General features: G+C 36.4%; 1 protein-coding gene across 2 annotated transcripts in view; it reads left to right on the top strand.

Annotated features, from left to right (window-relative positions):
- Window positions 1-24218, top strand: part of HEG1 (heart development protein with EGF like domains 1) — a 116822-nt gene that overhangs the window by 60628 nt on the left and 31976 nt on the right. For both annotated transcript variants that reach the window (XR_012488094.1, XM_074301448.1), the window contains exons 8-13: window positions 5590-5706; window positions 7142-7261; window positions 11342-11445; window positions 14030-14088; window positions 14562-14722; window positions 20408-20542. Coding sequence is in view for 1 of the 2 variants with exons in the window: in XM_074301448.1 (XP_074157549.1) it covers window positions 5590-5706; window positions 7142-7261; window positions 11342-11445; window positions 14030-14088; window positions 14562-14722; window positions 20408-20542 (696 nt within the window). In the remaining variant the exon portion in view is untranslated. The remainder of the gene's footprint in view (window positions 1-5589; window positions 5707-7141; window positions 7262-11341; window positions 11446-14029; window positions 14089-14561; window positions 14723-20407; window positions 20543-24218) is intronic.

Here is a 24218-nt window from a genome sequence, read left to right as displayed (position 1 = left end):
CAAATGACAAAGGCTTCCTTTACTAATAATTGTTCTTATCTAGTTACTAATTCAATTATTCTTTCTCCCAAAATAATTGAATGATATAGCCCCAGAATTTGCAGGCCAAAAGTAGAAGATGAGGGCTGATAGGTCCATAGATTTAAAATTGTCAAGAATCTTAGAGACCAATGACTCCAACTTCTTTATTTGATGAAATTCTTCCATTTTTCATGTATCTAAGACTTAGCACAAACTATAATCCATCTATACCCAGCAAGATATAAAATCATGTACTAAGGCAGAGAGGGTTTAAATTTGCATTGGTGATGAGTATAATAATTGTTTCTTGAGGGATGTTGTAGGGACTAAAATTCCCTTCTGTTCATAGGGCCATAGGGATAATGGATCTCTTAGAATAGAAAGAACCTCAGAGATCATCTGATCCAATCTCCTCATTTTATATTTGAGGAAACAGACCTAGAGAGGTTAAGTAAGCAAAGTCACATACCCAGGAAGTAGCAAAGCCAGAATCTGAACATAGATCTTCTGGCTCCAACATCTAGTTTTCTTTCCACTGAAACATTTAAAAATTTTATTTTGTAGGTTTTTTTAAATTGAGGTCTTTTTAGTTGAGAACACACATGCTATATGCTTTGCTGCTTTTCCTCTATTTTTATATAATTTACAAAAGAAATATAAATAATCTAATTATGTGCCTTTCCTTTAAAGAAAATAGAAGCAAAGAAATCAACAAATACAAAAAACAATCAAGCCAATAATATGCTTCTATTTACCCTCCATCGTACCACACCCCACTAAGGACATCCTGCAGGGTATATTATTTCAATAGGCTATATTATTTCAGCCTTCTTTTCCTTATTATTTCCCTCCCTCATCCCCTTCCCTTTTTTCCCTTTCCTTCCTTTCCTTCCTTTCCTTCCTTTCCTTCCTTCCTTCCTTCCTTCCTTCCTTCCTTCCTTCCTTCCTTCCTTCCTTCCTTCCTTCCTTCCTTCCTTCCTTCCTCCTTCCTTCCTTCCTTCTGTAGGTTTTTTTTTAATCTACTTGAGTGTTTTTCTTTTTAGGAAGATTTTTTTTTGCTTTAAACACTGTTTTCATAATTTCTATTAACAGTTTATTGTGATGCAACAGATAATTCCCAATATTGTACTACTCCCCCCAACCCTTAAAAAATCAATGGCATTTTAAAATGCAAGTGGAATCTCTGGATCAAAATGAATATTTTTTTGTTATTTTATTTGTGCAATTCCAAATTGCTTTCTATAATGGTTGTAATAATCCACAGTTCTACCAACAATGCATTGGTACATGGTCTGTTAAAACAAGATAAGACAAAACAAAGAAATAAATCATTCTAAAGAGATCACCACAAAACTGATCCCACCACTAACTGAATTATTAATTATTAGCAATGAGGAGAAATGGGTCCTTTCATTTTTATGATATGCTACTAATATTGACTAAGGTAATTGACTTGATTTTTGTTTGTCCTGTATCAGTCTTACAAGTGGGAGTTGTTTGTATTCAAAGTGAATAAGTGGGCCAGGGATTTATCAAGATTTATCCTTTAGTAGCTTATACTGGCAAAATACTTTTTAATTATTTGTTTAACTCTTTATACAAATTATCTTCTAAGTCTCGGTCTCCATTCCATCCTCCTGCCTTCTAGGTTCCATGATCCAATTCATGTGACTGTTCTGACCTATTAGAACCAGTTATGAGCAATAACAAAGTCAGTTTGTCTGTGTTGTACCCCATTTCCTAGAGGGGTAGAGCCTATCAGACAGGCTCTGTAGATTCAGAGTGGAGAGTTTAGAGACCATCAAGTCCAACCCCCCATTTTACAGCCGAGGAGACTTGAGACATGGAGGAAGTTAAGTGACATGTTCAGTGTCACAGACCAAAGTGGAATTTGAATCCAAATCTTCTTGAGTCCAAGTCCAGAGCCCTGTTTATCACTCAGCCTGGCTTCTCTGATAAGAGTTTTTATATTGCTGGTTATTAATATTAGTTAATATTATTAATGCTTATAAATATTATTATTAATGGAGACAGCTAGGTGTACAGTGATTGGCGTGTTGGACCTAAACTCATCTTCCTGAGTTCAAATTTGGCTTCAGATACTTCCTAGCTGTGAGATCTTGGGCAGGTCACTTACCTCCGTCTGCCTAAATTTCCTCATCTATAAAATGAGTTAGAGAAAGAAATGAAAAACTATTCTAATATCTTTGCTAAAAACATATAAAAACAAGCCGAAATAGGGACATGAAAAGTTAGACATGACTGAAAAACAACTGAATAACAATATTAATTGCTATTGTTTAGTTGTCTTCAGTGGTTCCCAGCTCTTCATGACCCCTTTTGGAATTTCTTTGGCAAAGTGCCTGTTTCCTAGATCATATCATAGAGTTTCTACATCTGAGTTCTTTCTTTATATCCATTGCTTGTGCTGCTTAAAGTCAAAATGTGACTAGTGGGAATTCCAGACTACAGAAAGTCAGAAAGCTTTGATGGATAGAGCCAACCTTGGAGTATATGTGTGCGGGAGGTGGGGAATCTGGATTCAAATCCTCCTTCTGACTTTTACTGGATAAATCACTTAACCTCTCCCAATGTCCTAGGCAGCTCTGGGAGACTGTAAATTGTAGATCAGGGGCTGATCTACATTGGTTGAGTGGATTTTTTTTTTACTGGGGAGCAGATTGCTGATAAATATTTAAAACTGGTTCTATCTGCCAAAAAACCTACATGTACCACATACTTTTAAGTTTAATTAACATTATTAACATTCTATCCTTGCTACTTTCTCCCTTCCTTTCTTTTTTTGAAGTTACTGGGATTAAGTGACTTGTCCAGGTTCACACAACTAGTAAGTGCTAAGTATATGAGGACACATTTAAATTCAGGTTCTCCTGACACCAGAGCAGTGTCCTTATTTCTCCATTTAGTCATTTTTTAAAAGTCTAGACAATAAGCAAAAAAATTTTTTTTTCTGATTTGTAGCTTTTGATTTACAAAGTGTAAATGCCCACATAAAACTGAACAGTTGGTTCTCCAATCTGTAGGAGCTGGCTCCCCCACACCCTTTCTGCCCCCTATGCTAATGAAATATAGGTCTGGACTAAAATAACAACAGCAACAAAAATGGTATGTAATGTATGGATTCATTGACTAATCAGAAAAGTCACATGACTAATAAACAGGAAAGAACTGACTGTTTTGTACAATAACCATTTAATTGGGGTCTTTTGCAGGGAGTTTGAAACTAGTATATTCAGTTCAATTCACTAGACATATCATTAAGTATTACTAGGTTTGAAGCACTATTGGATTTATTTATTTTTTGTTCAGAATTGTGTGTGATTTCATGACTTTAGGGCCCTCCTGGGTTAGGACCCTGTAAAATGATCTCTAATGTCCCTTCTAATCCTAAATCCTACAATTCAGGTCTTCTACTTTCCAAAGTCAGCCCTCTATCTATCCCACAGTGTCTTGCATCGAACTTACCTTCTCCAAGATTGGCCCTGAAGTCAAGCCAATGATATTATTTTTATTGAGAAAAGGGGTGGGGCACTGTTTGAGATATGCCTTGACTCAGTTTACCAAACTGTTCTCAGTAAAGGACATATGCTCAAAATAAATGACTAAAAGGATATTAAGATTCTTTTGCATCAGTAGGGAGGTTGAAAGAGAAACTATTTTCAGTGACTAAATTGATGCTTGATGGGTCAGTCTTTTTGAAGCCTGACTTACTCTTTAAGGGGATTTGCAGCTGTTACCACACCCCACTAATAATTGACATTTTCAGCAAAGAGTAGGATTGCTACCCCTCTCTGTGGCCTTCCCTTGCTGCCCCCCCACATGGTAATTTTTAGCTCTTCAGAGAAATGAGAAAAACGAATCTTCTAAAAGATTTAGAGATTTATGATTTAGAACCAATAGGTTAATTTTACCAAAGTCATTAGCTGCTAGTATTTCTATAATTCTTTAAGATTTATAAATATTATTTCATTTTATCCTCATAATAATGCTGGGAGATAGGTGCTATTATTACCCCCATTTTATAGATAAGGAAAACAGGGGCACAGAGAAGCTAAATGACTTGTCCAGAGTGACACTACTAGTCTGTGTCTGAAGCTGGATTTGAATTCAAGTCAACTTGATTCTAAGTCTAGCATTGAGCCATCTAGATGCCTTGAAGCCAAAGGAATTTGTATTTATATTGGAACAAAAATGGAATTCACATACTTAAACCAAGACTGATGAATCATTTTTTTAGAGCCATAAGGAACCTTAGAGATCATATCTAGTTCCTTCATTAGATAAGGAAAGGCTTATTGCAGTTATTGGGTTTGCCCAAAGATCACACCTAGCAAACTAGGTAAAGTTAGAATTTGACCCCCTGTCCTTCCTAAAAGTGATAATTTAACTACAGAGTAAAGTCCAGCTAGACATTTCCATTCTCCTTATCATTTGCCAAACATCTTTATTAAGCAGAATAGTGCCTAATGCTTCTAGAGAGAACAACAGACAAGATTCTTGAATGCTGAGCATGGGTTACAATCACGTACACATATATATTAAAGGTCTATATGATAAATGAATATTTGGAAAATTTTTTTAAAAATCTGATAACATTTACATGACATCACTCATGAGTGCAAGAAGGTATACGGAATTCTACCTTATTTTCAAAGCTGTCTTCACAAAGTTATAAAGATCTCACTAATTCCTGGAAACTTATTTGTGGTTAGCACTAGGGACTGCTAAGGGTCTCAGTAAAGGGAAGGCATGAAATAAAAAGAAGGATGATTGCAGACTATAATTCTTTCTTCTCCTCAGATTTTTCTGAAAGTGTCCTGTTTATCATTTCTTATAGCACAATAGCATTCCATCACAATCATTTACCACAACTTTTTCTGCCACTCTCCTCCAATTTCTAATTCTTTGTCACCACACACACAAAAGTTGCTGTGAATATTTTTGTACATATAGGATCTTTTCCTTTTTCTTTGATTTTTTTGGGGACACAGACCTAGTAGTAATATTGCTAGGTAAAGAGTATCCATGATTTTATAGCCTTTTAGAACTATATTATAGTTCTAAATTACTCTCCAAAATGGTTGGACTAGTTAATAACTCTACCAACAGTACATTAGTACCAATTTTTCCTGTGGTATATATATTTTTAAATTGTGCTTGTTTTGTTTTATTCATCACTTGATATCCACACTGATTCTAATAGGATTCTCCAGGTATTATTAAAAAATCTTACTGCTTTCAGTGTGAATATAATTGTTATCACAACCTTAGTTGATTTTGACAGATTTTAAAGAAGATGGCAGGTTATATAGAAATATTTATTCCCCCCAAAAAAGAAATATTTATTCCCCCCATTCTTACCATCCACAGAGGACCTACTCTCTGGTTTCACCTGTGTAACTCTTGGGACCTCAGTTCATCCTAGTGTGCCCCTTAATGAGTAAGGAGACAAAGTTAGGTAGGATGCATTGCTGCTTGGGAAAACTGAATATTTCTATCAGCAACTAAATTATTCATCCTGATTGATTCTCAAAAACCTGGTTTTAGTCAACAGGTGTACCACAAACCCTTGTCTTCATGATGGGAAGTGCATTGTGGACTCCACTGGTCACGGATATCGCTGTGTCTGTCCCTCTTCATGGCAAGGTGATGACTGCAGCATAGGTAAGAGCTGAAATGGGCATCCTTCCTCGTACCCCCTCCCTCCTTCCCTTCCTCCCTCCCTCCCTCCTTTTCTTCCTTCCTTCCTTCCTTCCTTCCTTCCTTCCTTCCTTCCTTCCTTCCTTCCTTCCTTCCTTCCTTCCTTCCTTCCTTCCTCCCTCCCTCCCTTCCTTCCTTCCTCCCTCCCTTCTTTCCTTCCCTCCCTCCCTCCCTCCTTTTCTTCCTTCCTTCCTTCCTTCCTTCCTTCCTTCCTTCCTTCCTTCCTTCCTTCCTTCCTTCCTTCCTTCCTTCCTTCCCTCCCTCCCTCCTTTTCTTCCTTCCTTCCTTCCTTCCTTCCTTCCTCCCTCCCTTCCTTCCTTCCTCCCTCCCTTCTTTCCTTCCCTCCCTCCCTCCCTCCCTCCTTTTCTTCCTTCCTTCCTTCCTTCCTTCCTTCCTTCCTTCCTTCCTCCCTCCCTTCCTTCCTTCCTCCCTCCCTTCTTTCCTTCCCTCCCTCCCTCCCTCCCTCCTTTTCTTCCTTCCTTCCTTCCTTCCTTCCTTCCTTCCTTCCTTCCTTCCTTCCTTCCTTCCTTCCTTCCTTCCTTCCTTCCTTCTTTCCTTCCTTCCTTCCTTTCCTTCCTTCCTTCCTTCTTTCCTTCCTTCCTTCCTTCCTTCCTTCCTTCCTTCCTTCCTTCCTTCCTTCCTTCCTTCCTTCCTTCCTTCTTTTCCTTCCTTCCTTCCCTCCCTCCCTCCCTCCTTCCCTCCCTCCCTTCTCTCCTTCCTTCCCTCCTTCTTTCCCTCCTCCCTTCCTTCCTTTTTCCATATCTTGGTCTCTATCTTTTCCTCTCTTTCTGCCCCTGCCTCTCTGACTGTCTTTTTCTATTTTTCAGCTTCTGTCTGCCTGTTTTTTTTTTCACACTGTCCTTCCTCTTCTCCCCCTAACTACCCTGACACAATGTCAGAAGGCCAAGACAGCATGAGTTAAAGCCCTACTTTTGACCCATATTAGCTGTGTGACCTAAGACAAATCCCTAAATGGCTCTGTACTCTAGGCAGTTCTCTAAGATTATTAATGTATATCAGTTGTTAATCTGTATGGATGCAGGGAGTTTTCTCCATGAGAAGCTCTGTAAGAAAACCAATGTAATCATGTGTCTGTGTGTATGTGTGTGTACACATGCATGTTCATAGGCTTGTAGATTTGTGTATACATACACATGCACACATGATTAGAAACACAGCCATTGGAGAATCTAGCTCAAATACCAGTGGGATGGTATAGAATGATGAGACTGAAGCTGTTGTTTAGATTTGCTTTTGAATGCTATCCTTTGGTTCTTAAACAAAAACTAGGACTGAGATAAGGCAACCTACAACAATACTGTAAGTAGTCATCTGTTTTAATATTATTATGTCACTTCCCACCCTCAGCTAACATGCCATTCCTATCTTTTCTCCTTAGATGTGAATGAGTGCCTATCAAATCCTTGCCCATCGCTAGCTGTTTGCAACAACACTCAGGGATCCTTCAACTGCAGATGTCCCATTGGGCACCAGTTAGAAAAAGGAGTCTGTAATTTGGGTAAGAGTGAGCAGCACTTGTTCATCGTTTATCCTGATTGCTCTTTGGGGTAACAAGGTGGTGGTGAGTAGAGTACTGTACTTTGATCCAGGAAAATCCGAGTTCAAATCCTGCCTCAGATACTTCTTAGCCTTGTGATCCTGAGCAAATAATTTATATTCTTGGTCCACTCTCTAAGCCTACAAATGTAAAGAATGGACTGACCTGCATTGGTTTAAGGAATTTCCTTATCCCCTAGTGTCTAGTTCTTTTTGGTGTTTCCTATGAGAAACAGGAATTAAATTTTGAAATTAAAAAAAAAAAAGGTTAGATACTTTTAAAACTAAATTGAACTTTTGTAATTATTAGCATAGGGGCAGCTAAGTGGTCCAGTGAATAGTGTACCTGACCTGGAGGTAGGAAGACTCATTTGCTTGAGTTCAAATGCGGCCTCAGATACTTTTGAGCTGTGTGACCCTAGGCAAATCACTTAATTCTGTTTGTCTCAGTTTCTTTGTCTATAAAATGAGGTGGAGAAGGCCATGGCAAACCACTCCAGTATCTTTGCCAAGGAAACCTCAAAAGAGGTTACAGAGAATCAGACATGACTAGATAAAAAAAACACCTGAAAAATTGAAATCATTTTAAAGATAATTGGGTAAGTAGATTGGTGGATAGGAGATAAAATATCATGTAATCACAGAATACCAGTATTGGAAAGGATGTCCTCAGCTATCCTATCTAACCTATAGTTGGAAAAAAAGACTTTTCATTAAAATATATCCAACAAATGATTATCTAGCCTTTGCTTAAAAAACTCCAAGGAAGGGGAACCTACTCCTTCTTAAATCTGCCTGTTCTACTCATGGATAACTGTTACTGTTTAAAAAGTTTTTCATGACCTCAAGCCAAAATTTGCATCTTTGTTATTTTTACTCCTGACTCCTGGTTTGGTCCTCTGGGACCAAGCAGAGCAAGTCTAATCCCTTGTTCACATGATAGTTAATCTTTTAAATACATGCGCACAGTTTTCATTTTAACTGCTGTCTTTTCTTCTCAGTGCTACCAAACATCTCCAATTCCTTCTACCCACTCCTTTTATGACATGAGTTAATGACCTTCCACCATTTTGATTCCCCATCTCTTTCCCATTAGAAGAGGGAAAAATCATTTATTTCTATTATCTTCAAGACTATCTTCAAAATGGATTTTGAAATCTGAGACCTTAGTAATTTCAGAGCCCTTCCCCAATTTCAGAGAGAGATTTGAGCACATAGTATTTGATAACACATTTTTTCTATTATTGACTTCTTGATTAGAAATGTGCATGTTCTTTGTGATCCCAAAGATGAGGATGGGGGAGAATAAATGCAGCCGATGATTGTTCTTGAGTTATATATAATGGATCTATCGCTATTAACAATGGAATCTTAGAAGAGCTGTCCCATTACATTAGCAATCATCTTTCCATTTTCGAGTCATTTAACTCCATTGTTCTTAAACACAGCAGAGGAACATGCAAATTAGCATGTGCCAAAGAGGGCTCATTTGGCTGAGATTGTTTTCAAAGAGCTCCCTGCTGCTTGGAAAGCTGGCTCCACTGAGCTGTAGAATAACCAAAAAGATGAGGGATGTATTAAATAAGGATTAAGGGCTTCCGTCATTAAGTATAGGATGTAAAATATTTTCTTGTCTAATTCCAGGGCCCTTTGCTTTAGCTCAGCCCATGTGTTTTTCATGAAAGAGCAGCAGCATAGGTTTCTGCTTCCTTCCCCCCTTCTTTCTCATTTAGACAGAAATTCATAGCATGGCCTAATACCAAATGTTTTTGCACTGATTCTGTTACTTTTTTATAAGTAAGAGGATGCTAGCCAGAATTGTATTTGATGAGCAAAAGGTGCAGAGAATCAGATACTATTTCCCACATGTTCTATATGTTCAACTTTTCTCCCTTCAAGGAATTATAGGATTATAGATTTTTAGAGCTTCAAGGGTCATCTAGGCCAAGCTCCTTCATTTTACAGAGAAGGAAATTGAGAATCAGTATCAGATAGAATTTGAATCCAGGACTTCCCTGTTCTAAATGCAGTACTATAAATTCTAAATGGTATTTCCTTGCCTCCAAAATAGTAGGTCTTTTGGTTTAACTGCATATAGCAGCGACACAGTGGGCTCTACCAGTATTATCTGACATCTATTCTATAGCCTCTGCTTTTCCCAAGGCAGGCTAGCAAGGATGATGACCTAATAATCTCTGCATGGCTGAAATTCCCATCCAGGCTTAATGCTTGTTGAAAGATAAATGGGATTAGAAGAAAAATTGGAAAAATCTAGCAGAACTCATTGCCTAGTCAGAGAGATAAGAAATTTATTATCTTGAAGATCCAAGTTGGATTTTTATAAGCATCTTTAGGGATACATAGCTCTCCTCTCTGGAAAATAAGAATCCCTTAAAAATGACATGGAAAGCCTTATTTTTTTTGTTCTTGTTGTTATCTTTGTTGTTGTTGTTGTTGTTGTTATTGTTAGTCTTGGGTGTAGTCTGTTGACTGTCATTCAGCATCTTTTTCTCTTGAATGGAGACTTTACCCTCATTTATCTTCTTGATTTGATTTTAAGAGGGGAAAAATGAGTCCCTATTCTATAAGAGAGTCACATTCTAGGGTCTCTAGAGGAGATAAAGAAGTTTTTTTCTTAGTTTTTTTTTCCTGACATTTCAGCTAAACATTGCATTTTTTTTTTGTAGCTCTTCCATATAGGTAGTCACCTAGCTATCTTACTTGAGAATGCAATAGGCTGGAGAAGCTAAGTGGTACAGTGAATAGAGTACAAACCCTGGAATCAGGGGGACTTGAGTTCAAATGCAGCCTAAGACACTTAATAGCTGTGTGACCTGGGCAAATCACCTAACCCTGTTTGCCTCTCTACCCTGCCTCCTCATCCACCCACCTGCTGGAAACAAACAAAAAACAAAAAAACAAAAAAACAGGACAGGACTGTTCTAAATTGGATTGTACTACTGCTAGGCCTATATCTAAAAGAGATCAAAGAAAGAGGAAAAGGTCCTTTATGTACAAAAATACTTAAAATAGCTCTTTTGTGGGGGCAAAAGAAAAAAAACTAAAGAGACATTCATCAATTGAGAAATAGTTGAATAAATTGTACTATGTAACTCTGAATATCGTCCTATATAAATTAAGGAAATAGATAATTTTTAAAATATATGGAAAGACATATGAGTTCATACAGGTTGCAGTGAGAACCAGAGAAATAACTTGTACTATAATATCATTATTATAAAGGCAAACAGTTTTTTAATATAGAATAAAAAAAAGTGAACAGAATTTTTATAAACTGATGAAGTTTGAAATGATCAGAAGCAGGAGAACAATTTATACTCCAATAGCAATATTGTAAAGACAAACAACTTTGAAAGTTGTAAGAACTATGATCAATGAAATGACCATTCATAATTCCAGAGGATAAATGATGAAACATACTATCAATGACAGAGAAGTATGGATGTAGGATTCAAAATGATAAATCCATCTTTATATTGATCCATTGAGAAAACTAGTTTTGCTGGACAATATATAATGTCACAAGAAATTTGTTTTTCTCTTATTTCCAATGGAGTGGGGCATAGAAAGGAGGGAAAATAGATTTCTGTCATTTTTTTTAATAGAGAGGTTATAGACTATAGATGTTAGGTGGTACAGTGCAGTGAATAGAGTGCAGGTCTTAGAATCAGGAGTACTCATCTTCCTGAGTTCAGTCTGTCTTCAAATATTTTCTAATTGTGTGACTCTGGGCAAGTCATTTAACCCTGTTTGTCTCATTCTTCTCATCTATAAAATGAGCTGGGGAAGGAAATGGCAAACCACTGTAGTACAGATGTGAAATGTTATACATACTTTCAAATGTGATCAAAATGTTATTAATTGTACTACTTTTTTTTTTAACAAGAAACTTCTCACAAAGTATGAGTAATCTGTAAAAGTATATAATACAAAGTGAAACTCATCAAAAAACCCATAAAGAAATATGATTGGGCTTTTGGTAAGTGGGGCTAATGGATAACTTTCATTCTTTCATTTTCAGTTAGAACATTTGTGACAGAAACTAAGTTAAGAAAAACTTTTGCCAATGCCACTGTTGAAAAGCATTCAGAACTGCGTCAAGTTGAAGACGAGATCCTCAAAATGGTGAGTTTCCTGAGTGGTCTTCTCTATGTCAGCCTTGAAACTGAAAGGGACCAAAGAAATCATCAATAAATCCCTGAGTCTCTTAATTTTACAGATGAGAAAACTGAGCCACAGAGAATTGAAGTGTTTTGCCTAGGGTTACACACGTAGTGTTTGAGGTTCTAGATTCCAAGTCCCTAATCCTATCCATTATACCAGGTTGCCAAACTATTCCTAAAGAACACATTTTTCTTTGACCAGGAATCATCCCAGTGTAGTCAGGTCCCTTAAATGCCTTTGCTTATTACATTTTGAAAACAAATTTGTTCATAAGGTATGGATGAATCCAATTTAAAGTGTGAGGCTGGAATTTGAGATGGGCATTATTATATTTCACTTATTGGTGAACAGTGTCTGTGTGTCTATCTCTATCTATCCTATCCTCACATACACTTCTGGGCTTCTTACAAAGGTCAGAAATACATTCACAGGGATACATCCCTCACAGATGCATTCAGAGGGATGAAATGTGTTAGTAAAAAAAAAACCTATTGATTAAAGCAAGACTGGATACCAGACTATTCTAATTTTGGTTCTGTCATTGACCTTGCCAGTTGACTAAACCTATCCTTGCTGTAGTGTTTTCATTAGGAAGAGATACTCTACTACTTCAAAGGGATGCTGTGAGGAATTGTGGGTCACTCTTGTTTGGAAGGGGGAAAAAGGAGCTAATGATTCATTGTCTAGATTACCCAAAATAGTTTGCTATTTCTTCCTTTGTCTATTCTTCAGCTATTTTCTTCTCATTATAATTTAATTCACACACATCTGAGATTTTAGTCTCCAAAGTACTTTTCCAGTATGGTGTAATGAATAGAGGGCTAAGTTTGGGGTCAGGGCCAGACCTACATTCAAATTTTGCCTTTGATATATACTAGCTATGTGACCATGGGCAAGCCTCTTAACCTCAGTTTCCTTTTCTGTAAAAATGAAGAAATGAATACCTGTAGTGAGGCTATGTAAATGTCCCACCATCATCTCCATTGTTATTATCATCCTCTTTTTGTGGTTGGGTGAACTGATTATTGGAGCAGCTGGGAGCAAATATCCAGATCTTTTAAAGCCATTTTTAGTCATTTTTCTCTCTGTTCCATGAGACCGTTTCGTGCTTGTCAAAAACCAGTACAGAGGGATTAGAAAAAACCCACTCAGTTTATGGAAAAAAGTGGTTGAAGTATCCATTAAAATGGGTTATAAGAACTATCTCTAGCTTTCATTTATCTATGCCGTCATGTTATGATAGAGGAGGAAGAGTTGGTTTCATTTTGCGACTTAGAAAACTATTGAGTTTCATATGACTTGATGGTTATGCGAAGCCATGAATAAATGTTTACTTCAAAGAGAACAAAATTTGGCTATTGAATTCTGAATTCTAAAGAGTTTTCTATTTCTTTAAAATCACAAAAGAGTTTTACCTGTCATGAATCTTAGAATACGGGGCCTAGAATGATCACTTGTATATAAGTGTCTGAGGTAAGATTTGCACTCATGTCTTCCTGACTCAAGATGAAATCCTTTGTCTACTGTTCCACCTAGCTGCTGGAGTTTTGGTGGGAGATCTGTGCTTCTCTATGACCTTTCACATTGCCATCTTGACTGAAGACATCCAAGATCACATTGCCTTTAACTAGATCACCAGCTTGTTGTAAAAAAAAAAAAAAAAACTAGACTGACCAAAAATAAAATTCCTTTATCTAACAAAACAAAAAGCAAGTTCTAAAAAGATATCTTTTTTCTTTACTGCAAGAGCTAGAGAGTGACATAGGCATGAAAAATGGGTTCAAATGTTGAAAGATTTTGCACTGACAAAGATGTCAGAAGCTTCCTCTTTGAATGGAAATAGGCTCTCTGGGAACTTCTGGGAACTTGGGGTGTGTGTGTGTGTGTGTGTGTGTGTGTGTGTGTGTGTGTGTGTTTCTCATGTGTTATTTTAAAACCTCAAAGCTCCCTCAGAGCTTCCAGGTAAACCTGGACCTAACAAAACTCCGTTAATCCAAATTTCACATAATTTTCCATGAAAGATTTGTAAAAAAGACTTTAAGCCTACCCACCCATGCCTTTCTTTGTTAGGAGTGGGGCTAATTTAGTGCCACTTACAATAGCTCTCATTTCCCCAGTAGGGTACTTCCTCTGATCAGGCAAGAGAAGCAGTTAGAAAGCCCCTAATCTCCAAGAAGATACTTTACTATGTATAACCCAAATAAACAGCTAACTCCAAGTCTTTTGAAACTTGGGGGTTTAGGAGCCTGCCACTCCTTTGAAGATGTCCAGTATCTCAGGGTGCACCACTGAGCATTATTTCCTGCTGAGATATTCCCCATTGATGTACACTCTGCTTTTCTCCTTTGTACTCTGGGAACAATAGGGCAAGAGTTGAAGAAACTCATTTGAAAGGAAGAAAAAAAAAAACAAAAATAAAAATTTTTCTTCTGTGCAAAATTGCCTCTACCTATTATAGTTCTGAAGAGGAAACTGATGATGAGTCTAAAAGCTTTTGCTCTTTGCAAACGTTTAAGAGCTTACCAACATTCATTCTCTTTTCCAGTTAAATATGTCTCTTTCAACATTACCTGGTTATGCCAGATCCACTGTGCAAGCTGTCAGGTAGGTAAAACATTTAAAACTAGCTTAAGAATCAGCTTCTAAAAATAGGAAAAGACACCCTTAACACACCCCATTATGAAGATGGGAAGTCCCCAAGGATTACACATGGTACATATTCTTACACTTGTTCATTTGACCGACTCATAATTATTTTTTCCTTTCCAAAAAAAAATTACTGTTTGTTATATTGGATGGTTCTATTGGAGGGAGAGAGGGAAGGATACTGGGCTTAACAATAGTTATATAAGAAATAGAAAATATTAACGCAAACTCTTTAATCAATTCCCAGAAAGAAGGAAGTGTCAGAGGGTAACCCATGGCCAAATACTTAAAATTATGCTCTCTACATTTTACTCTCTCTGTAAAAACAACAATAACAATTTTTCGGCAATCTCAATCATCCTTAAATGACAATTGCAAAGGAGTGATTTGGGGGAGTCCCATTAAGTCTATGAAGTGTCATTTGTTTCCAGGGATTCCAGCACCATAGTTGTCTCACTGCAGACCACTTTTTCCTTGGCATCCAATGTGACGGTGTTTGATTTGGCAGAAAGAGTACAGAAATATGTTAGCACCTGTACAGCCCCTGTGGAAACCTGCCAATTCTTGAAGTCTCTGGGAGGACTCTTTACAAGTAAGTGTGAAACTGTTGTTCGATCTCAGGAGAATTCTGTGCCCACTTGTTTCGATTCCATAGCTATTTATTAAATACCATATTATGTCTAAAGAAGTGTGCCAAGTACTAGGGATACCAGAATGAAATAGTAGATAGACCCAGCCTCAGATTAGGTGGCTCAGTGGATAAAGCACTGGGCCTGGAATCGGGAGAGATCTGGTATGTCCTCAGGCTCTAATTAGCTGTATGATTCCAAACCATTTAACTTTGGTTTGTCTTAGTCTCTTTTGTAAAATACTACTACTACTAATAGCACCTACTTCTCAGGGTTTGTGTGAGGATCAGATGAGCCAATATTTGTAAAGCTACTGTGTCTGGCACATAGTAGGTACTTTATAAATGTTAGCTCTTATTCTTTTTATTATGATGGAATTTACAGTATTAAAGGGAGATAAGAGCAAAATACAAATAACTATAATCAAATTACAATAGGAGGAGGATTTGGAGAATAATAAGGCTTTTATTAACTAATGCTCCTGGGGCTATGTACCTCAATTGACATCAATTGTTCTTTTGACTTTGTGTATTCAAAAGAGCAACACTAACAATAAAAACGGGAAAGTGAATTCTAGGGGGAGAACTCTACTGACTGAGCTTATACCTGAAGAAAGGAAGAGAAAATTCATCATTTTCCCTTAGCTGCAAAGTGGGAGACCATGAATGTTGCACATGTCATGCATTGTTAGATTCAGTACATGTGTTGGTTAGTTTTTTTGAATTTCTTTTTGCTCTTTCTTTTTCATTCTTTGTGAATGGGAAAAATGTAGGTATGTATTTGAAAAAAATATTAAAAAATTACAACAAGATAAGGACAGGCTTTTATCTCTGAGTTATGAAATGACATAAATTCCAGAATATTGTTCCTCCCCCCCCCCCACTCAGATAAAGGAAACTTATTCCCATGACTTGCTTCTAAATGTTCAAAGTGGTTTTTGTTCAATTTACTTTACCACAGAATTAGAGTGAACTAAAGGGATGAAAACCACCCCTTTATCTTCCCATCTGGTTCCCAGATGCAGAAGATAAATTATGGGTATCATCCTTCAGTGGTCCATATGTAAGTAGTTCTGGGAAATTCCTAGTGGACTGGTTGATATCTGACTCCTGAATCTACAAAGGTTCTTTAATTGTGGACCTGGGGAATTGGTTAGCTTCTGGGACAAAGGATGGTTTGGTTCCTTTGGACACTGGGAAGGCACAAACACTTCACTAAATTGAGCACTGATGGCGTTCAGCCTGACTGGGAATGAGTAAGATTCAGCCTTCATCTTGTATTCTAACCTTGAGGATAGGGATGACACTCTTACTTTTATCTTGCTTGCCAGGGATTAGAAGGTTAACCTTAAAAAAATTATTGGTTTTCTTTCCTTTGCAATATTAGTGACTATATATATATATATATATATATATATATATATATATATATATATATTTTTTTTTTTTTTTTTTTTGCATTAGCACAATGCCTGGTACTTAAGTAGGTCCTTAAAGAAATGCTTGTTGATTGATTTACTGATTATATAATATGTCCCATTTGTTCATGCCTGGCAAAGAAAGTCCCCCAGATATTGGATCTGTGAGAACTTACCCCATTGAGATAGTTTGGTACAGAAGGGAGAAGAAGGGTTTTATAGTTGAAAGACCTCAGTTGAAACGCTACTTCTGATGTTTATGACCTGAATGACCTTAGATTAATTACTTGATCTTCCTGGGTCACGTTTTTCTTATCCATAAAATGAGGGACTTGAACAAGAGACCTTTAAATTGTCTAAATTTGTATTCCTTCTTCTATTTCCCTAACAATTTCTACTTTTGTCAAGTACTCTTGGGAATAGCGCATTTCCTTTTTTTTTTTCATTTAACATAATATTTAAAAGCTTATCTTCTAAGGAACTGCAGCTTTTACTTTGACCAAAGTCTTGAGCCTATGACATTGTCCATTCTGTGCTTTATACTGGTTTTTGTCTTCTGGACATTCTTTAAAGTTCTTTTGTATATATTTATTTATTTACATGTTGTTTCCCCTGATAGACTATAAACTCCATGATGTCGGGGACTAATTCTGTTTCAAACTTAAAATCCTTTACAAACTACCTCCAATCTATTTTTTTTAGGTTTATTGTATATTTTACTCTTCATCCACCCTTTGTAAAATATAAATAACATAGTTAGGTCCTGATTAGAGTAATGAGTCATTGAAATTCATATTATTCAGAAATGTAATTAAGTAAAAATATGATTCCAGCTCACTGCAATATATTGTGGGAATTCAAATGAGACCACATTAGTACATTCATGAGGTACTTTTGTGTACACCATTGTTAATATTATGAAGCTATTTGGTTGTTGTCTTATCAGTTGGGAACTCCTAAGGATCCTAGTTGGTCTCTAGTAATTATGAGCCATGGCTCCATCTTGATAAATTCTACCTCCTCTGCTTCATCCCTTGTTCTACATGTATACTCTTACCCTGTGGGCTCATCCACATCATGCAGGCCATCGGCACATCCTGGATCTGTCCATATATATATATATATATATATATATATATATATATATATATATATATATATATATATATATATAGAACAGATGATTGAAAACTTCTTTCAAAGGATATTTATGGATGGCTGTTTAGACTAGCAATCATATAGGCACACTCACCTTCCTGGTGCCAGCTCCATGGTGTTTGTGTGCAAAGATCCCTCCCCCCCCCCACTTAATACAGCCTTTTTCAAATAAACAAAGGAAATTCCAAAACACACACACACACACACACACACACACACATTATGACTTAGAAATCCAACTTCCACTGATAAAGACAGGAAATTCAGAGTTAAGACCCAAAACCGTGTCCTGAATTCACCCTTTTTATGGCCAAGTCCAACATCCTGATACTGAGTTTTCCTCTCTGGATTCAGAAAAAAATTGATTTATTGCAGATATCACATCAAGTATGAGGTTACAGTCTTTACACATATATATATTTATTTATTTTGTTTGTTTATTGAATTAAACTCACATGAATTATCAGATTAAAGACAGATTAAAGAAGATAAATATTTATATTAAATAAATATTTATTAAGCTCTTGAAATGAGAGGAAAGCATAATAGAATAGAGAACTGATCTTAGGATCAGGAAGACCTGCATTCAAGACCTGTCTCAGATTTACTGTCTGTCCCTGAACAAGTGACTTAACTTTTTATTGCCCCCAGACAATTCTCTAAGATCTATAATAGGTTGAAGAACACATGAAGAGTAGGCTATAGGAAGATATCTGAAAGAAGAAGGTTGGTCATCTGGAGTTCCCTCCATCCATTTCTCCCAACTCCCTACCCTACCCAGATGTAAATGGCACTGTGTTAATTACTGGAAATATAAAGATGAAAGATGCCATAGTCCTTTTTTTCATGTCCAACTCTTCATGATCCTATTTGGGGTCTTGGCAAAGATACTGGAATGCTTTGCCATTTTCTTCTTCAGCTCATTTTTCAGATCAGGAAACTGAGGCAAACAGAGTTAAGGGACTTGCCCAGAGTCACACAGCTGGGAAGTGTCCGAATTTAGATTTGAACTCAGGAAGATGGAAAGCAAGAAAGTCAGGTGGAGATATTCAACAGACATAAAGTTATAAATTTAAGATCATTAAAACTATAAAAATAAATAGGGTTACCAATGGAGAGAACATAGAAAAAGAGCCAAGGAGAGAGCCTTGAAAGACATCCAGTGTTTAAGGGGTTAAGAGGAGAATGAGGATCCCATAAAGGAAGCAGAAAAGTGATCAGAGAAGTACCAGTAAGAATACAAATCGTTCTCTTTGTAAGAGACCCTACTGAGTACCACCCATCCTCAGTAATTCAAAATGGCTATTGAACAAAAGGGCAATTAGTGATGGCTTATCTAAGAAGACTACAAGAGATTATTGAAGACTTATTCCAAAGGATATTTGTCCATTGCTGTTTAGGCACATTCACCTCCCTGGTGCCAGCTCCAGAACAGACATCTTTTCATCCTTTAACACAACATTTTTAAATAAACAAAGGAAGTTCTCTTATATATACACATAAGTTCTTCTTATGTAGCACACCACCTTCACTGATAAAGAGAGGAAATTGTCTCTATAATGCCTTTTAAATATAATAAAAATATGATTCAAGTCATTCACAACATTGAGTGCCGCCCAGGGTTTCAAAGAAATCTGTTGGATTTGAGAGAGATCAGACATTGGTTCAAGTGTAGCCAAACTTAAAATGAGGCAGTGGAGCTGAAAAAAAACTAAATACATTTTTTTTGGAGATAGACACATATTGATTACCATGGATAACTACTTGTCATCACAGTCATCCCCTGTGACTTGTGGCTACAATCTTGAAAAATTATATCATGGCCTCTACCTTCAGTGTAAGACTCCATTCTCATAAAGAATATTCATGACAGCAACATATTCAAAGGCTAGTCATCTTGAGTACCTTAAAGCAATATTTGTTTATAGGCAGCAAAGATGAACAGAACTACAAAGGTCAACAGTTATAGATGATTATAGAATATTTAGACTCCAGTTTAGGAGTTAAACCTTATAGAGAGTTCTTGTTCTAAATTCTTCTGTCCAATCTGCCAAGTATAATCTCTTCCTGTTGTCAAGGTCCCATGTTTTGGCTCCCTGAGAATTCTGTTTCTTGCTTTTTGGCCTGAACTGAGCTTCCCTTGCCCTTGATATCTGAGATACCTGTATTTTTTCTGAATCCTAATCATCTGGCCTTCTCTTTTTCTTTAATTACTCTGAAAATCTGAGTTCTCTTTGAGCTTATTCTTTCCTAACCCAAGAAGAGCTTGTCTTAGACATTCTGGGAAAGGCAGTGGCATCCCTTTACCCACAAACAAATGAACCAGCAGCCATTTGGCACATTGGCACAGAAGACATTGTGTAATTTCAATAGACTTAGTGTTCAGGTCCCTGCATGCATTGGGGTGGGAGAAAAACAAAGAGAGAGTTTATTATACTATTCTGTTCTTACCCATCCCCTTTTGATTCTGTGTATATTTTCTGTAGACAAACGCTTATGTACTTTTAATCTAGTGAAAGGAGGGGCTAGCCAAAGGGAATGTTGGCAGGAACCAGTGAGATGGGCAACTTGAAGAGAATGTTGAACTCCCTAATGATTCTTTTATTAAAAAAAAAAGTTTGAAATTTTATTGACATTCTTTCTTTCTTTTTATATCACTGGAACTTCCCAGTGATTACTTCCCAGTGATTCTGTTTCCCCCATAGAATCCTCCCTCATAACAAATGAGTACAATCAAACAAAATGAATCGGCTTATTGACCATATCTGAAAATATATTTTTCATTCAACATCTACAGTCTGTCCCCTCTCTGCCAGGAGTTAGAAGGCATGGATCACTACCAGTCCTCTGAAGTATTGATTAGATGGTGCAATGATCAGAGTTCCAAAGTCTTTCAACATTGTTTTCTTTTACATTATTGTGATCATTGTGTAAATCATTCTTTTGATTTCAAATATTTCACTCTGTAGCAGTCCATATGAGTCTTCTCATCCTCAATGACTTTTGAAAACTGCAATGTTTTAAAGGTTTCTTTGTTCCACTGACATTTTGTTGTTGTTGTTGTTTTTATCAGTTGGTAGTTTATGTAAAAAGAAAAGTCCGGAATGTGACAAAGAGACCTCTACCTGCACCGATTTGGAAGGCATTGCCCTATGTCAGTGCAAGGCTGGGTACTTCCAGTTTAACAAGATGGATCATTCCTGCAGAGGTACAATTTTTGACTCAAACAGATTGGCTGAGAGGGAGTTCTGGGCAATGTTTCAATGATGGTTAAAATCCTTTCTTTTGGAAGCTCACTGCATATCCCTGCTTTAGAGATAACTATTAAGAACTTGGGGGTCATAGTCTTATTGCTTATGCTAATGTCAGGGTGAGGTATATTGTCTTATCATAATAATATCATCTATCACTGGTGTCTACTGTACTGGTGGGAAGGGAAAAAACAGGAGATTGTGAGGAATATCTGTATGCCAGAAAATCCCAAAATAGGGTCACAAAGAGTCAGACATAACTCAACAACAAATCTTTTTGTAGAGGTGTGATGGATACTATGAATGAGGAACATGAAAATATAGTCATACTTGGTCGATTCATTGCTTAGTTTTATTGACCTTTATTCCTCTCTCTCTAAATTCTTTTTGCAAGGGATGACTCCTTGGGGAGGGTAGGAGTAGGAAGCTATATTTGAACATGAAAGTGATACTCAGAAACCTGAATCAACTGAAAAAATTAGTGAAACACTTAACAACTTTAGACCTAATTCATTGGATCTATTCTTCAGTGAAATTCAGTGAGTTCAGCTTCTGATATTCTTTTATTTGCAATCATTAAGGTCTTATAAAAACCTCAAAAGTAGCATGAATGGCAACTTATTCTGCTTAGTTTTTTAAAAAGTTTATGATGATGTAGCACAGTTTTTCTGTGCTCAAATTAATATTCTCATGTTGACATATGAAATCCAAATTTTAAAAAAAGATAAGTCATGAAAAGAGTTATCAGACATTTATCTATAAAAGAAGCATTTTCTTTATGAGGAATTATTAGATTTAGAGTATTTAAATATATTCCAAAACCATCCTGAGATTGCTTTAGCTCTTTAGTTTTATTGATTATTTATTATAAGCAGCTGTATATGTGATAACTGTTGTTATGTTTTTATGTAGAACCCTTGTTAAAGGTTAGAAATCATATTTTCTTTCCAGGAATAGAATACTAAAGAATACATTTTGGCTAGGGAACAGATGGGTGAGCCAACAGACTCTTTATAATATGAAGTTATCTGCCACTCATATGTAGGTAGCAAGAGAGTAAACTGGAATCATTAATGGACTCAGATTACCCTGAGTTTGAATTTTGTCTCCAAAGATTATTTCCCTGGACAAAATTTTAACTTTCTCATCTGTTGAATGCTTCATCTTTAAAATGGGGGTAGTAACAGCTTTTATCTCATATTTAGCAAACCTTAAACACATGCTAGTTTTTATTACTATATAAGATATGCAGCTGGTTTGTAATGGCTTCCAATATCCACCCAGACACTGTTTTTGTGCACCTAAGTGTATGGGCATTATAATATTTCCCTCCAAACCAAGACCTACATAAAGGGACCTATACAAAGTGTGGGAAAGAAAAGAAGGGAAGGAAAGGGAAAGAGATAGTCAGGCAATTCTTCCTTTTCTTAATTCATCTCTCAATAAAAAAGCATTTCCTGTGCCATATAAAAAGGCTTTTTTGTCCAGCAGGGTCTGTTAGGCCCTGTTTCAGAGAGTAAGTTGACTTGTACTGAAACCTCTCTGTTGGCTGAAAGATTCCCAGAGGACCAGAGGAAATGAGGAGGAAGGACTGACCCTCCTGCCCTGACTGACCTCTCCCCCCCCCCCCCCAGGAACAGAGCAGGATCTGAACAGATTTGGTTCTGTTAATGTGTACATTGTTAAGTGTTTTTGACAGTATAATTAGCCACTTCTATTCTAGTTTTGATTCCCATCAGCCATAACTATTTCCTTCCATCTTAAAATTAGCTCTTCTCAATTCTCACCAATCAAATGATGGCCCTGAAAACAACAGAACAGTCACATAATTTCAGAATTATATAGAAAGCAGGAAGAGGCAATTTTGCAGAAATATGAAGGATGGGAGGGATCCTGGGTAAGAGAAAGCTATATAAAACCTCCACCAACTTCTTGTCTTGCTGCCAAGGCAGTTGATGTGTCCCTTGAGCAACAGCTTTAGTCGATAGTTATTAAATCTGTAGTCATCCTTTGATAATATTGTTCAGTAATGGAATGCCGAATTCAGAGCTGCGACACCCCAGCCCAGTCATATTTTGGGTGGATTTATAGTGACACCTTCTGGCCAACTGTGTTAAGAACTCATGGGCAGTTTCAAAGCTTTTCCTTAAGGTGCTTCAAATTAAGGCTCAGAGACTGTTCCAAAGTGAAAGCCTTCTGGAATTAGGATAATTTAAAATAAGAAATTTAAGCATTTTAGAAGTTTCACTTAAAATAAAGTGCAGGTCTTCCCAATTTTGCATGATCCTTGTTTTTTCTTTTCTTTGCTGAGTTTTTCAGTAGCTGCTTTCAGTTTGGATTTTCTTTCTTTCTTCCTTTTTAAAAAAGCAATAATCATTCCCCCTTTACACTGTGTGATCCATCAAATCCACTCCCATCTCCTCTTGAGTCCCTACAGTTAGACATTCACAGTTTAAGAAATAGACTTACTTCATTTACTCAGTTAACATCAATGCCCAGAATATATCAAAGGGATGAATTTGAAGTAAAAAGAACTGAGTTCAGATTCAAGCTCTATCACATTAGAATTTGGACGAGTATCTTAAATCTCATTGGACCTCAGTTTTCTCATCTGTAAAGTGAAAGGTTTAAATCTTCCAACTCTTAATTCCATGATTTTATGGAGTGATAACTGTCTGGGAAATGGAATCTATAAGGAAAGACTGCAGGATTTGTGGTGGTTGTTGCTTTTGAGTCGTTTCAGTCCTGAGTTTTTGTGACCCTCATTAGGAGTTTTCTTAGCAAAAATGCTGGAGTACGTTAGCCATTTCCTTCTCTAGCTCTGAGGTTTAGAAGACAAAAGTAAAGGATTTAGTCAAAACAAATGAAATAATTGTTTCTATAAGAGTTATGCCAGCTATAGTCTTAATCTGTATTGAGGAGTGAAGAATAGAATTTAGTTGTTTAGGAAGATCTAAGAAAAATTTCCTCATAGCTAGAGTTAAGAGCTGAGTTGAAAAGAGGGAAAAATGCAATTCCCTTTCTTTTTTTGTAGAGATGGGATAGACACTATGGATAAGGAGCATGCAAGTACAATTAAACCTGATCAATTCATTCCTAACTTTTGCTGTTCTTGTTTTTTGTTGTTGTTGTAAATTTTTAAAATTTATTTTAAACTTAAATATAAAACAAGACATTTTTTTAAAATTTACCATATATACAGCAGAACATAAGATTCAAAATAAAAAATAAATTTCGATTTCAAGAAAACTGATATAATAAATATTATACATTGTTTTCAAAGCTGCCCAGCTTTTCTTTACTTCCTTTTACTTTTGTTCTCTGCTGTGCACTCTTTATTTTTTTTACTCTCTCTCCCCTCTTCCCCTGCTCTAAAGAAGACTATAATTAAGTTCAGATACATATTTATATCTATATATATAAACATAAATATATGAATGTGTATATGTGCACATATGTATTTATATGCATATGTATATAGATATCTATAAACATATACACTCATATATATGCATATAAGCATATTATGATCTTATATATGCATGTAAGATATGTGTAAGATCATAATATGCTTATTTCCACTTCTCATTTGTTTCTCTGAAGGTAGATAGCATCCCTTCCATTATAAGTCCA

This window comes from Sminthopsis crassicaudata, chromosome 3 (assembly GCF_048593235.1).
Source record: "Sminthopsis crassicaudata isolate SCR6 chromosome 3, ASM4859323v1, whole genome shotgun sequence".
Taxonomy (NCBI): Eukaryota; Metazoa; Chordata; class Mammalia; order Dasyuromorphia; family Dasyuridae; genus Sminthopsis; species Sminthopsis crassicaudata.
This window is presented reverse-complemented; position numbering and strand designations above follow the sequence as displayed.